A 15,445-nucleotide genomic window follows, 5' to 3' on the forward strand; every position below is an offset into this window, starting at 1 on the left:
GCAGTACCTCAATAATCATATGTTAAAGGAGACACAGGAGTGACAAGGAGAAACTAGGGCCATTGTTAAAGAATGATTGTCACATCTGCCTTGATAATTGTCCCATTTTTGAAGACCACATTGCTGGTTCCATAGAGGCCTGAGCAGGATTTGAACTCCTCCGGGAATGTGGAAAAGCTTGTGTCTTTGGTTCAGTCTGGGTTGCCCGACTCTGATAGAAAATACTAGTGTACCTACTATTATCATGGTTCTACTGAATCTGTTACTTCCTTCATAATGCCTGTCTGGCTTTTGCTGGGGAAAGGAGTTTGAGAATAACCCATTCATCAGAGGGTAGTAAGGATAACACCTTTGGCCTACCTGCTCATGGTAATTCCATGTACACCGCTACCTCGATGTAACGCCACCCGATATAACACTAATTTGGATATAACGCGGTAAAGCAGTACTCCGGGGGGGCGGGGCTGCACACTCCGGTGGGTCAAAGCAAGTTCAATATAACATGGTTTCACCTATAACGCGTAAGATTTTTTTTTTATCTCCCAAGGACAGCGTTATATCGAGGTAGAGGTGTAGTTAGGAGTGAGAAGCTGCTAGCACTGAATTACTGTGCAAATAGCTGCTCCCTTCAATGTATTCTTCTAAACAGCCTTCTCCATTCTTAACACTGCTCCATAGGGTCCCATACTTGTATGCAGTGTACAAAGCCAAGACGGGAGACCGATGAAGAGGGCATTTTTAAGGCGGGAGAGAGCATTCCAAGGCAGTGCACATACCAAACTTTAGAAGAACAGTTGTCCATTTGGGATTTGATGCCTCACTTGGCTCTCACAAAGTTCCACATTTGGAGAGAACCTTAGCCACATGCTGACATCAAGCGTTTTAATGTGTTGGTGTCTTTAAATATTGCTCTATGTTCATGTTTATTTAGAAATAAGGAAGAAAGGCTATACTGCTGAAGCAAGATTTTGATATGAACTTGCAATCTGTGTGAACCAGGATTCCCTGGTGCCTTGCTTGCATTGTAAGGCCTCAAAGGAAAGGCCAAATGGCATCAGCAGTCTGGGAAGTGCTGGTTTCCTGTATGTCCTTGATTACTGAGTCATGTTAGCCAGGATGGGAAATTAGCCAGGACGGGAAAGGAATGGTGTCCCTAGCCTCTATTTGTCAGAGGGTGGTGATGGATAGCAGTAGAGAGATCACTTGATCATTACCTGTTAGGTTCACTCCCTCTGGGGCACCTGGCATAGGCTATTGTCGGTAGACAGGATACTGGGCTGGATGGACCTTTGATCTGACCCAGTATGGCCATTCTTATGTTCTTATGTTATTTTTAGAATGAAATGTGTCTCAATCTTACGTGCATCTTAGCTACTGGTTCAGGGGCTGATTCTTTAGTAGCTCCTGGAATCCTTTATCTCGCCCCCCCCACCCCCCCAGCAACTCCTTTAAGATAAATTTTAATTAGAACTGTCTCCAACCAAAAGCCCAAGATTTGAACACTTTGAACTTGATAGGAGTTTAGATCAAAATTTGCGTTCTGCCCTCCAACCTCCACAATTGGCAAAGCCAAGACTTTTCCTCCAAACACACCTGAGCTGGGGGGGTTTGAAATGCAGATCCCAATTCTGTGTCTCAGCACCACCTGCAATTCTGAGCTAAGTGCACGTTTCCTTACCCCTTCCTCTTCCCTCGTATAGGTGCTCCTTGTATGGAAATAGCTGCTGGTAATCCTTGGGAGCCCTAAAGGAGTACCAGGACCAAAGCCAGAAGAAGAGACTTGCATTGTTAAAGGGATGTGCTCTCAGAAATGGATAACTTGCTCAACTCTGTGTGAAGTACTTGGCGCTTACATAGCGTTTTCATTATCACATCATCTTCATGAATTAATCCTTGTAAATCACATTGCTAGGAAGATATGTGATAGTTTCCCATCCCTGGTTTGGGGATAATGAGGCAGAGATGAGATTTTTGCCTCCCAAAACTACTAACTTACTTTTTTCCTTCAGGTGCACAATGGCTTTAACTTTTCTGATCTTCAAATGCTTAAATCTTCTTTTGTTTTTTTCCTTTTCCCCCAGGAAATGGCAAACTCTGTCTACTTGGTTATGGAGGTGAGCTATTCTGATACACTGACAAAGTGGATAGACCTTTTGTTTGGATAGGGTTTCCCTGTTTCTTGGTCTAGTTGGAGTGCCTCTTGCTATCGATCTGCAGGTGCACGTTCATGAGGCTGAAGGGGGCGTGTGAAGTGCACTAAGTGTGACGGGTTGGATCACGGAAACCCCCTTCGGGCTGCCAACTGATATGCCAAGACTACTTCTGCCCCTACTTTCCCTGCCAGCTTGGGACTCCAGCACCCTGTCTTGTTGAGTCAGACATGCCAGTCTGCTCCAACACAGACCCAGGGTCTGAGCCACATGTCCCAAAGCTGCAGACTTAACTGAAAGCAGCTTAAGAAGTGTACCTATCTTTAACACTCAGATGCCCAACTCCCAATGGGGTCCAAACCCCAAATAAATCCATTTTACCCTGAATAAAATTATACAGGGTAAACTCATAAATTGTTTGCTCTCTGTAACACTGATAGAGAGGGATGCACAGCTGTTTGCCCCCTCCCCCAGGTATTAATACATACTCTGGGTTGATTAATAAGTAAAAAGTGATTTTATTAAAAACAGAAAGTAGGATTTAAGTAGTTCAAGTAATAGCAGACAGAACAAAGTGAATTACCAAGCAAAATAAAATAGAATGCGCAAGTCTGTCTAATATAGTAAGAAAACTGAATACAGATAAAAACCTCACCTCAGAGGAATTCCAGTAAGCTTCCTTTTACAGACTAGTCTCCTTCTCGTCTGGCTCCAGCAATCACTCACACCCCTAGGAGTTACTGTCCTTTGTTCCAGTTTCTTTCAGGTATCTTTGCGGGGTGGAGAGGCTATCTCTTCAGCCAACTGAAGACAAAATGGGGGGGTCTCCCAGGGGTCTAAGTAGACTTTCTCTTGGGCGTGGAGACCCCCTCCTCTCTCTTATTCAAAGTCCAGCTCCAAGATGGAGTTTTGGAGTCATGTGGGCAAGTCACATGTCCATACGTGACTCAGTTTTTACAGGCAGCAGCCATTGTTTACGTGCTACATCCTCAGGTAGACTACTTATGTGGATTGGAGCCTTCCAAGATTCATTGTCCTTTAAGTGTTTCTTGACTGGGCACTAATTTGCACATTCCTTTCTCAAGAAGCTGACCAAATGCTTTGCTTAGGCTACTTAGAAATCAAGCAAGTACAGAGCCAGTATTCATAACTTTGAATACAACAATGATACGTGCGTACAAATAGGATGAATAGATTCAGTAGATCATAACCTTTGCACAGAGATATTACATGGCGTATGTAGCATAAAACATTTTCCAGTTATGTCGTATATACATTCATAAGCATATTTCCAGGAAGCCTTATGGGTTGCGTCGTCACACTAAGTTCAAGCACAACAGAGCTCAAGCACGAGGCTGTTTTTAATCTCCCTATTGCTGGAATGCCTGTTTAGCGCAGGCTTGATGGGGAAGAATTTTTATCTTGAAGGGGAATATATGTTACCACCTACTATTCACTAATGAGCAATTTCATGGAAGGAACAACTTCTCCACGTGTTATAGTTGTAGAGCTGCCAAATCTTATATATACATTCTTATGTTCTCTTCAAACTGAGATCTCATTGGATGTTTCCTTACTAGCGGGGGAGCATAATTGAGTGAGCTTTGAATACTTACTCGTAGTCACTCCCAGGTTCCTTTCCTGATCCATGATATAAATATCATTGTGGAGTTCCCATCTTACTTAATTTTGCTTCCTGTATTCTTTAAATTTTGCCACCCTGCCCAATGCTAACTAAACTTTTGTTATTCTCTTCTCTTTCCAGTACTGCAATGGTGGTGACCTGGCTGATTACCTGCACAGTAAGTAGGCCAAAGGGGAGGACATCCTTTGTTTCAAAGGAAACATTTTGAATTTTTATTTGTTAGAGTTGTTGGAATTTGTGAAAGATAAGAACTTAAGAATGACCATACCGGGTCAGACCAATGGTCCATCTAGTCCAGTACCTGTCTTCCAACAGTGGCCAATGCCAGACACTTCAGAGGAAGGATCAGACAGGGCAATCATCAAGTGATCCATCCCCTGTCATCCAGTCCCAGCATCTGGCACCCAGAGTGTGGTTTTGCATCCTGACCGTCTTGGTTAATAGCCATTGATGGACTTATCCTCCATGAAGTTATCTAATTCTTTTTTGAATCCAGTTATAGTTTTGGCCTTCACGACATCCCCTGGCAATGAATTCCACAGGTTGACTGCATTGTGTGAAGAAGTACTTCCTTATGTTTGTTTTAAGCCTGCTGCAAATTAATTTCATTGAGTCACCCCTGGTTCTTGTGTTATGTGAAGAGTGCAGAGCTGATCCTTTCCCCTATGAAACAAATACAGCATCATTGCTCTTCTTTTCCCTTTGCCAAGTGCTTCTTCACTGGTGAATGTACATGTGCTTTGCAAATAGTAAGTCCATGGAAGCCAACTAGGATTGCTTGTATGCTCTGCAATTTAGGTCAATAATGACTATTGGGAATAGGCTGCTGTGCGCAGTTACCCTGTTTAATCTATAAGGTCATTGTAATTAGACTGTTTATTTGAATTCCACTAATGACTATAAGCTGCTTTAGGCGCAACTAGCATCTTGCTCATGAGCTGGAAAAAAAAATTGCCAACTTGTTTATACTGATGCCTTGCCTTTGTATAGTGTTTCATCTTCAAGGATCCCAAAGAAAGTTGGATGTTTCTTTTTTAAACAAACGTAGGCAAAATGCAGCCACCTCTGGGATATAACACCCTATGTATTTAACAGCATATGGAACTACTACCCAACAGTACAGGGTCAAAAGTTAAGAACAGTGTGCATCCAATTGAAATGTGAGGGGAAATTTTGAGCCTGCAGAGTGTAGAGTGGTGATAAGTACAAACATTTAGAACCTTATACAGCACAGTAGTCAGATGTTTTTGACCTATATGTGTTAATTAGCGTCAGGATAGTGGTAGCGGCTGTGTGTCCTCTTCTTACTTTCAGCTTAAACTAATGAAACTTGTGATGCAGGGACTAAGACACTGATCCTACAAGCTGCTCTGCGAGTCCAGAGACCCGCTGAGCAGCTTGCAGGATCATGACCTAAATAAACAACATCTAGAACTCAAGGCTCCTGTTGAAAGACAAACTGGAATAGTGTCTGAATGGAGAGAAGAGAGCCTGTTTCCTGGATGCTTAACTAGTAGCTTTGCTGGAGCTATGCTGGTTTTAAAACTTATTGTCGTTTAAGTATTTTGTTTTTGTCTTGCAGGCTAACTGAAAGATTAAAGCTCTCAGTATTTATTAATGTCTCTTCCTGTGTGGCTTTTGGGTCATGTTTAAACAAACAGTGCCAATCGAGGGTGGCTTCTGCATTTGTTGTTAACGTTATGAGATGATATTAAAATAATAGTAATAATAATTTTACTGGAGGCTTTTTATTTAAATGAGATGATGACTGGATACTGTGGAAATTGAAGGATTAAAAGATGAATTCACATTTGCCTTGGAGCTAACTTCAGTGTCTCATGAATGATGAATTCAGGAGTCATGCTAATGTACTCCAGCTCATTCATATGGGATAGCATTAGCAAATGGCATTTAACTTGATTTTAGTCTATGGAAGGGTATTGGTAGCTGAAGGAATGTAAAGCATCATTTTACTCTTCACATAATTTTTGTAGAGATGAGTCAGAGGGGAGCTAGACTTGCATTTTAGTTCTGAGTTTTGCATGCATGATGTTAGTTCTGTTGTGATGCTTTCACATCCATTAGGTAATGATGTGCAGAAATGGAACACCTTTCCTGGAGTAGGGACAAATTAATGTGCTTGTTCTCTGGAGGTTTTTTGCTGAATATAATTGGAATTTTTAATAATGGAGCACTTTAAAAATAACCAACGTAAGGCTAGATGTACGCTAAGGGTGGGAGTCGACCTATGATACACAACTTCAGCTATGCGAATAGCATACCTGAAGTCGGCGTATCTTAGGTTGATTTACCAGGCTGTGAGGACAGTGGCAAGTTGACCGCTGCGCTGCCGCTCCCCTGTTGACTCCGCTTCCGCCTCTTGCTGCGGTGGAGTTCCAGAGTCGACGGCAGAGCGATCAGGGATCGATTTTTATCGCGTCTACACTAGACTTGATAAAAAATTGATCCCCAATAGATCGATCACTACCCGCCAATCTGGCAGGTAGTGTAGACATACCCTTAGTTGCTTTACTATGGCATTAAAATTGTTGAACTAGACTAACTATGATCTGTGATCGGTAGCAATGAAATGGGGGCGCAGTTGAGGAGACAAGAGGTGAGGAGAGTCATAACAATGTAGGAGTCCATGGTTTCAAGCAGTCTCCTGCACGGTGTGCACAAGGCTTTGCTTGTATGCACAATTACAAAGTGTTGTGTGCACAGATGGCTGCTTCTGCCCATTCTGAAAATTTGACTTGTAGGGTGGGATTTTTTTTGCAGCAACCTGGGTGAGTTAGGAGCACAAGTCCCATTGTAAGCCAATGGGATTTGCGCTTCTACATCAGTAGGCAAATTGCACCCATGGTATCTAACTTTTGTCAGCGTAGCTGACCTGAGCTCTAGAGCAACAGGTCTCAACCTCTGTGGACCCAGCTGTAAACCTTGATAGCTTGTTGTGACTTAGTAAATAGCATAAAAAACATCTGGCTTACTAAATATTTCTTATCCATGAAGCATATGTACACCATCCTGGCAGCTCCTGTGGTTCTAGTCCCACAGGGCTGGCTGGGCTCGGCTCAGCTCCCTGCACCGGGCATTGCAATCTGGTATATGGGGTTGCAGTGCCACTCACTCAGATTTGGCCTAGCCATGCCCCTTCCCTCCCCCCTTACCCTCCAGGCCTGCCACACAACTCTTTGACACGTTCTGGTGACCCAATTTTGGGTCATGACCCAAGGGCTGAGAAACCCTTCTCTAGAGCAGTGGTTCCCAAACTTCAACAACCTGTGAACCCTTTCACTAGACTATCAAGTCTCGTGAACCCTCTCCTAAAAATGAATATTTCCAGGGATTTTCTCCTTTTATCTGAGTATAAATTATAAAAGCAGTGATCTGGGAAATATAAATTTTATTTTTATGACATGCATATTATACACTGTTATTATTTATTATTGCAGTGTTTTTATTACATTAGGAAAATGGCAACACTCTTCCAATATCTCACTTTCATAGCGTGTATCACTTTGAATAAGCCTCTTATAAGACAAGGCTCCTATGTTTCACCAAGGAGTGTCAGATGTGAAACATCATGAAGGTATTTAAGAAGCCAACTCAAAAAGTTCCTCCTACACAAGCCTTCAGAAGTCTCAAGCAGTCCAGGCAAACAAGGCACATTACAACAAAGCTTAAACTTTGTTCTTCATAATAATTAAAAAAAACAATACTAGCTGCCTGTTTAATTTTAAAAACAGCAAAAAATATCCACTTCCCTTTCCGTTTCTTATAAGGAGTCTTGAATGTTAAATCTCCTCAGTGTGATAGATATGTTTGCTTTGATCTGCTTGGATCTTGGAAGTCCAGGGGCTCCAGACTGCTGGCCCCGTGCTGCCCAGGATGCCTAGGGCCAGCTCTGTCTGCTATTAGAGAATATTTTTCTGAGAACCCCCTGTAACATTTCATGAACCCCCAGGTGTTCACGAACCCCAGTTTGAGAACCACTGCTCTAGAGAGTAAACCACTGAGCTATGTGTCCATGACTCAGAACCGCGCACGTGTATACAGACACACACACACCCCTATTTGAACGTTAAGCTTCCAGATGTGGTTTATAGAACATGCTCCTGCTTGTATTGCCACTGGTACGTGCACACCATGGCAGCACAAAAGTGGAGCGCACTATGCAATTAGATTAGGCTGCTAATTAAACTCATTTGCTTGCTGTCATGACTTGCTTTCTTTAAATCCAAAACTGACTATAATAAGGAGGTTGGTAGTCACTTCTGGAAGGTGACATTTAATTTTAGTTGCCATTCAACCTCTTTGTTTTGGGGACTTCAATGTCCAAGGGGCTGCTGGTTGCTGCTTTGATCCCTGGGTTACTCAAAGGTGGTTATGTTAGGCTTTTTCCTTCCCTAAAATTACTTTACTTTACAGTTGTGAGGAGCAGCTACTAGGTAAGAATAAATTTAAAGGACATGTGTAGTCTTGCTTCTGACTCTTAAAATCTAGGTGACAATTATGAATAACAGTGGCTAATAAAACCTAAGTGAACTGTATTCACCGTAGGGAAAACCTCATCAGATGAACTCAGTATGTTTAAAAAAACCCCACTGATCCTTATCAACACCTATTTTTAGAGAATTTTTTACCGGCAGATCCTTTCTCCAAATTACATAGGAGACATCATTTAGGGATGTATTCAAGCAATGCAGTGCTCGTACCTCTGTAGTATCAGCGAACAGAAGTTTCAGATTAGTAGTTTTGCTCTTAAGATTGTTCAGGTTGCTTTAGCTTTTTTTTTATTTTATTATTTTATTTTTTTTAAACCTCTGTCTCCTGCCACCTTCTCCCAAGCTCCTTTGCTTGGTTTGGCAACCAGCCTTCAACGAACTTCCAGAATGAGTTTGCTAACAAGGAAATGAGGCATGGAATTTTCATATCTGTTGCCTCAGCAACATCTGACTGGGCTCCTGTCCTATATCATGCTGGTTTGCCTGTTCCCTGCGTGGCTGTTTGACTGGGTGTTCTCTTATTGCCTGGGTACAGTCACCTGTCATTGTGTGCAGGCCCTTCGCTGCCCTTCTTAGATTTAGAATGTCTTTTTTTTTAAAGCTCGTCCCCCTGTTAAACATTTCCGAAAGTTCATGTTTTTTCCAGCGCGTTTCACTGAAGTGCAGAAACCCAAGCAAACTTCTGCTCTCTAGCCTGAATTCCCTGCTGGACGGAGCTGTTACTTGACTGCTCTTTAATTGTGGCATCTCTTTTTCCCGTCCATTCATGGAGTATTTCAGCAGGTAATTCCTGTTAATGGTAACGTGAGCTACACATGCAAATCCCCTTATCAGTGGGAGAATAGACTTTTAAGCCTACTCATCCATTCTGCCCTCTAATTAAAAATGTTAGGCGATATTTTAATTCTCCATTGCACCCAAAGCAACTCTAATTGTCCGTCCCATCATAAAGCAAAAGACGTGTGTGTGTTCTTCAGGGTGAAATGCGTTGGTTTGGTTTTCCCCTCATCTTCAGTTCTATCCTTTGGCTATGTGGCCTACTGCTTCCAGTGAACAGGAATTTGATTTCACTGTATGATGTGTCTTCACTTTTGGCAGTTCTGTTGACTTTTGTCTTCCGTTGTAGCTCTTCTGGTGTCATGTATCAAAGTGAGAGAGTACAGAACAGCTCTGCGTTGCCTGGTAGGTTAGCAGAGCAGTGGAAAGTGTCACCCAAGTGATTGGTCTCAGCTCAGGAGTAACCAGATAAAATTTTATGGCCTTTGTTATGCAGAACGTCAGACTAAGTGAGTTTATGGTCTCTTTTGGCTGCCAGCTCTGGCCAGCTATTGGTAGTAAGGCAGGTAGATGGAGTAGCCATCTCTGTGAAGAGAATTTCTCACCACAGCAACATGTACCTTTTTTTTTTTTTTTTAGATAGACCATGATGTGTGAGAGCATGCGGATTGAAAGGGGCGTGTAATAACTACTGTGGGTTGAATTCTAACGAGTTAGGAAAGCTGCAAGAAGGACGCCCCTGAGGTCTTGGGCACCCCTTTGCAAAAGGGAGTGAGGCATTTCTCACCCAGGACTGAGAGTGGGGATCCCACTGTCAAAATTGTGGTGGAAGCAATTTCTGCAATATTACAAGTTAAGTAGGGCCTGACCCAAAGCCCACTCAGTCTCATTGACTTTAATGGCCTTTGGATCAGGCCCGTATTGAGGACAGACCCAGCTGTTACTCGTGGGTAAGATGAGATGTTACTCTTGCTGCCTCTCTCCCAATCCTAAATATCCTGTCCATAAAGTGTCATGTCTAGTTCAGTATGTCTGTGCTAGGGTCATCTGATACAGGCCCCTGTGTTTGCTCTAGCTCACCTGCAGCCTCAGGCCAGGTAAAGCACTCCTCCCCTGTCCACAGAGTGCTGACCAGGGTGTTTTTAGGTGGTTTCAGCTTTTTCCAGCACTCCGGGAGCTTGGAGCCATGCGGTCCTCTGACTGACCTGCTGTAAATATTTGCTCTGTTCTACTGACCTGTCTAGCAGTCCCTGAGGCAGTCAGCTGAGTGCCTTATTGCTTGTCGAGCCCACAGAAATAAACGCATGGATATTGTTACTCCTTAGGTATGGCAGAGCAAGGCTTGTGAAGCCGTAACATGGCCTTGCAGGGAAAGCAGGTTAACGGCTCTCAGGTTGGGGGGGGCCCAATCCCCATTGCATGTTTTTAATACCTTGCCAGCTATGCCATGGTTAGGGCCCTACCAGATTCAGGGCCATGAAAAACACGTCACGGACCATGAAATCTGGCCTTTTAAGATCTTTTACCCTACACTGTATAGATTTCACAGAGGAGACTAGCGTTTCTCAAACTGGGGGTCCTGACCCAAAAGGGAGTTGCCAGGGGGTCACAAGGATATTTTCGGGGGATTGTGGCATTGCCACCCTTACTTCTATGCTGACTTCAGAGCTGGGCAGCCGGAGAGTGGCGGCTGTTGGCCAGGTGCCCACTCTGAAGGCAGCACCGCACCAGCACAGACATAAGGATGGCAATACCATACCATGCCACCCTTACTTCTGCGCTGCTGCCTTCGGAGCTGGGAGGCTGGAGAGTGGCAGCTGCTGACTGAGAACCCAGCTCTGCAGGCAGCAGCACAAATGTAAGGGTGGCAATGCCATACCATGCCACCCTTACTTCTGCACTGCTGCCTTCGGAGCTGGGAGGCTGGAGAGTGGCAGCTGCTGACTCAGAACCCAGCTCTGCAGGCAGCAGCACAAATGTAAGGGTGGCAATACCATACCATGCCATCCTTACTTCTGCACTGCTGCCTTCGGAGCTGGGAGGCTGGAGAGTGGCAGCTGCTGACTCAGAACCCAGCTCTGCAGGCAGCAGCACAAATGTAAGGGTGGCAATACCATACCATGCCATCCTTACTTCTGCACTGCTGCCTTCGGAGCTGGGAGGCTGGAGAGTGGCAGCTGCTGACTGAGAACCCAGCTCTGCAGGCAGCAGCACAAATGTAAGGGTGGCAATACCATACCATGCCATCCTTACTTCTGCACTGCTGCTGGCGGTGGCGGCTCTGCCTTCAGAGCTGGGCTCTTGGCCAGCAGTTGCCGTTCTCCAGCTGCCCAGCTCTGAAGGCAGCGCTGTAAGTAAGGGTAGCAGTACTGCAACCCCCACTACAATAACCTTGTGCTCACCCCGCAACTCCTTTTTGGGTCAGGACCCCTACAATTTCCAACACCATGAAATTTCAGATTAAAATAGCTGAAATAATGAAATTTATGATTTTAAAAATCCCATGACCGTGAAATTGACCTAAATGGTCAGTGCATTTGGTAGGGCCCTAGCTATGGTGAAGATGAGCTAATGCTCCCTCTTTTTGTAGGGACACTGGCACAAGTTCCTTCCTCAGGATGAGGATTTAACAGCAGAGAAATGTTAAATTGGATCATGCTCTACTTTGCTTGAATGGCCAGTGCGCTGGACATGTCTGCTCTGCTGTATCTTCTCCCTACCTCTACTTATGGGATACTGCCCTGGAGATCAGCCACCAGCTAACCTCAGCACATGACTGCTCTTCAGAAACCTTTCTGGTGGAACAAGGACAGTCCCAGTTTCCTGATCTGTTAGCCCAGAAGGGCAAGAAAATCTTGCTAGACAGCTAGCGTGGGGACTAAACCAACTAGCCGGAGGGTAAATAGGGAAGATACAACTGGGAAAACTACCAACGAGATCCAGGGGCTATGCACTTGCATCAAGCATAGCTGCTGGGAGGAGGGAAGTTGCCAGGACTTAGGCCGTGTATTGTTTCTGCCTCTGGCTAGTGGGGTTCTGGAGACCCTTGCTGTACGGGAAAAGGAGCTCTTTCTTTCCTCCTTCCAGCGACTCCTAAGAGAAGAGTGGAGCCAGCAATGCAGGAAAAAGGGCCTTTGCCATTCTACCCCGCCAGGGCCAGCTGGGTGCTGTAGGGCGGGATAGGGGTGAGAAGTAAACGAGAGCTAGGAAAACTTTTTCTTTTCTCTCATGTTTTTTTTTTTTTTTTTTGCAGTGAGGAATGCAGTTTTTTTCCTTCGCAACATTCCCCATATTGCAACACGTTCCCAACTGAGAGCAGCCGCATGAAACTGACTTCACCCTTTTGTTTTGTTGCTGCCCACAGGATTCTGAGTAGCAGCATCTGTGCAGCGGACCTCAGTCTTGTATCAGGTTTATTCTGCTACTGCTTCGTAGCTTTGCAGAGTGGCAGCAGATGCACTGGAGCAGCCTGGCTGCCAGTTCAAGGCAACAGCCATGCATTGGTTTACATACTTCCCATGTTTTGGAGGTTATATCTTCACAAGCTTAAGAACTTGGCGCTTAACTTTTGTTTAAGTGAAAGCTTGAATTCTGCACTGCTTTCTCCACAATTAGTGGATTTTTGTAAATCCCCATATTAATCTATTTTTGCCGTGTAAAGCAGTAGAAGACTAGCTCCAGGTTATGTACTCTTCACATGTGCAGGGTGGGGAGACTGTATGGTATTGTGTGGAGATTAGCTGGTAAATTGTGTGGAAACAGCTCAGAGAAGGTAATGCCTTGAAAACAGTTGTGGCTTGCTGGCAGAACTGCAGGTCAGAACAAGACTTTTACAAGACTGTTTAACTGCTAGAGGCAAAGGGTATTTAGCTGAAGGAATCTATGACAGCCTGCTAGCTTGACAGCATAAGTACTGCTGAGTTTAGAGTCCTACTTTTTTTGTTAGGCAGCTATTGAGACAGTTGGGCCCATTAGATTTGTGGGTTCAAAATGAATCTTGAAAGAGATTATTTGTGGAGGGGGAAGGGGCTGTCGTACTCTTTTAGTGATGATGGTCCCTGTTGCAAAGGTTCTGGAGCAGATTATTGGGGTCAGTGTTGCCTGTTCAGAAGACCTGATGCTGTGGTTGTAGACATGTTAATCATGACGTCTAATCAGCTAAGGTGTTGGGAGGAAGGATGGTCCAGTGATTCGGACACTAACCTGGCACTTGGGAGACCTGGGTTGAACTCTCAGCTGCCCCACAGACGTTCTGTGTGATCCTGGGCAAGTCACCTGGTTTCTTTGGGTCTCTGTTCCCTCATCTGTTAAACTGAGGTAATAGCACAGGATGTTGTGTTCATTAAAGATTTGTGAGGTGATCAGATACAGTGGTGATGGGAGCCATATAAAAGTACCATGGGTGGATGGATAGATACCACGAGGAACAGTCTATTCAAGAGAATTGGCATACAGGAGAATGTAACCAGTCTTGCTGGACATACTAGACCTGTCTTTTTGCTGGTGTAAGTCAACATGGCTCCACTGAAATGAACGGAGTATTACCCTAGCGTGCACCAGGTGCGACTCTCCCCCTTCGTGCTCCTGAGAGTGTGATGTTAAAGGTGAGGCCATGCTTTTGATGTAAGATACTATCAGGATTACTCGGACTAAAATTTCAAGATGCCTTTGTAACTATTGGTATATTCCATTCACCAAGACTCCACGTCAAGAGCAGGTGTCTTGTAAATTCCAGTAGAGTGCTGGCTCATGAGAACAGAATCCAGTGGGGGAAGAGAAGCTCCTGCATATCTGTATGTTGGTGTTACATGTATGAAGCAATGAGCCGCTGGTTGACTGACATTTTAGGTCTGCTAGTTATGAGCCTCCCTATGAAGATTTGGGAGCTGGGTTGGGAGTTTTTCTATTCTAAACGCAGTTCAGTCAGCCCACGTTTCATGCTGTTTTAAAGTAAAATATTTAATTTCCTGTGTCGGGCTAAAACTGCTTATGCCCTGCTCTGTATTTTCTTAAGGATTCCTCCCCTTTAGCTGAGAAAGTAGAATAGTGTTTTGATGCTCTTGCCAGTATGGTTTAAGGCCTTACCAGAGAACAGCTGGAGCAACATGAAAATGGAGCCTCCAATAATTACTGGGGCATTTACGAGAGAGATGATTTTATTGAAGTGAAATGTATTTCTTTGAACCTTATTTGTCCTTGAATGTTAGCATCCGCCCAAGAAGGCATCACACAGTATTGCTATTGAGGCTTGTTCTGTGTTCAGTGGGCCGGATCCCGCCTCTGTAGGCGTGTCTTACAGATGTGCTTGTAAAGGTGTGGGGAAAGATGGTTCATAAAATAGCTGGGGTTAATTTTGGATCAGCCTCATTAGATGTGGGATTTCGTTTAGCTGCTTGATCCTTTCAGTATTACTTTGTTTTAAAATCAAAAGAAAGCCTACCTCCCAGGAGAATGCAGTTAGCTGCATGCACATTTATAAAACATTATTAATTTAAAAAAAAACCTTTTGTTTATGAGAGCTATTTATATTCAGTCTCATCCCTATTGGTACATACTGTTACAGGGCCAGATCCTCCGCTGGTGTAAATTGGTGTATCTTCACCATAGTCAGTGGAGCTGCCACTGAAGTCAGTGATGTTATGCTGATTTATAGTAGCTGAGGATCTGATGCACGGTTCTTTGCATCATTTCAGATATGGAGGAGAATGCAGTCTAGTCACGAATACTTTAAGGGATGCTCCTCAAGAACCAATTAAAAAAAAGCCACATGTAGTTACTTTCTCACTGAGTAGCTTGAGGGAGCGTTGGAAACGCTCAATCCAGAGTTATCCTTGTTCATCTCTGTGGAGAAGCTGCCTTCTGCTTTGCTTGGTGATGGCTGGTGTTACAATTGTTCTGTCTGTTTTTCCTTCCAGCTATGCGGACACTTAGCGAAGATACCATCAGGCTCTTTCTCCAGCAGATAGCAGGTGCCATGAAAATGCTACACAGCAAAGGTATCATCCACCGGGATTTGAAACCACAGAATATCCTCCTTTCTTATGCTGGAGGCAAGAAATCAAATCCTAACAACATTCGTATAAAGATTGGTAAGAACCTTTCCTTATATCCTGCTTTTAAGAAACACTTTCCCTGGAATGATCAACATGGCTTTGGAAATGGCTAACTAGTCAATCCAGACTGCTGCAACTGGATAAGAAATAAATGAACTGATCATAGGGGAATTAGGATTAGTTTTTCACCATTGCAGTGGAATGTCTTGAAAGCTCTCCAGGTCAGATCCTTAGCTGGTATGTATCAGTGTAGTGCTATTGACGTCAGTGGAGCTATGCTAGCTCACACCAACTGAATGTCTGTCCCCC

General features: G+C 44.1%; 1 protein-coding gene across 2 annotated transcripts in view; it reads left to right on the plus strand.

Annotated features, from left to right (window-relative positions):
* ULK1 (unc-51 like autophagy activating kinase 1) overlaps positions 1–15,445 on the plus strand; it is a 106,811-nt gene that overhangs the window by 18,748 nt on the left and 72,618 nt on the right. For both annotated transcript variants that reach the window (XM_032805985.2, XM_032805986.2), the window contains exons 4-6: positions 2,082–2,114; positions 3,916–3,952; positions 14,999–15,172. In XM_032805985.2, the coding sequence (XP_032661876.1) occupies positions 2,082–2,114; positions 3,916–3,952; positions 14,999–15,172 (244 nt within the window). The remainder of the gene's footprint in view (positions 1–2,081; positions 2,115–3,915; positions 3,953–14,998; positions 15,173–15,445) is intronic.

Source organism: Chelonoidis abingdonii, chromosome 22, assembly GCF_003597395.2.
Source record: "Chelonoidis abingdonii isolate Lonesome George chromosome 22, CheloAbing_2.0, whole genome shotgun sequence".
In the NCBI taxonomy this organism is placed as follows: Eukaryota; Metazoa; Chordata; order Testudines; family Testudinidae; genus Chelonoidis; species Chelonoidis abingdonii.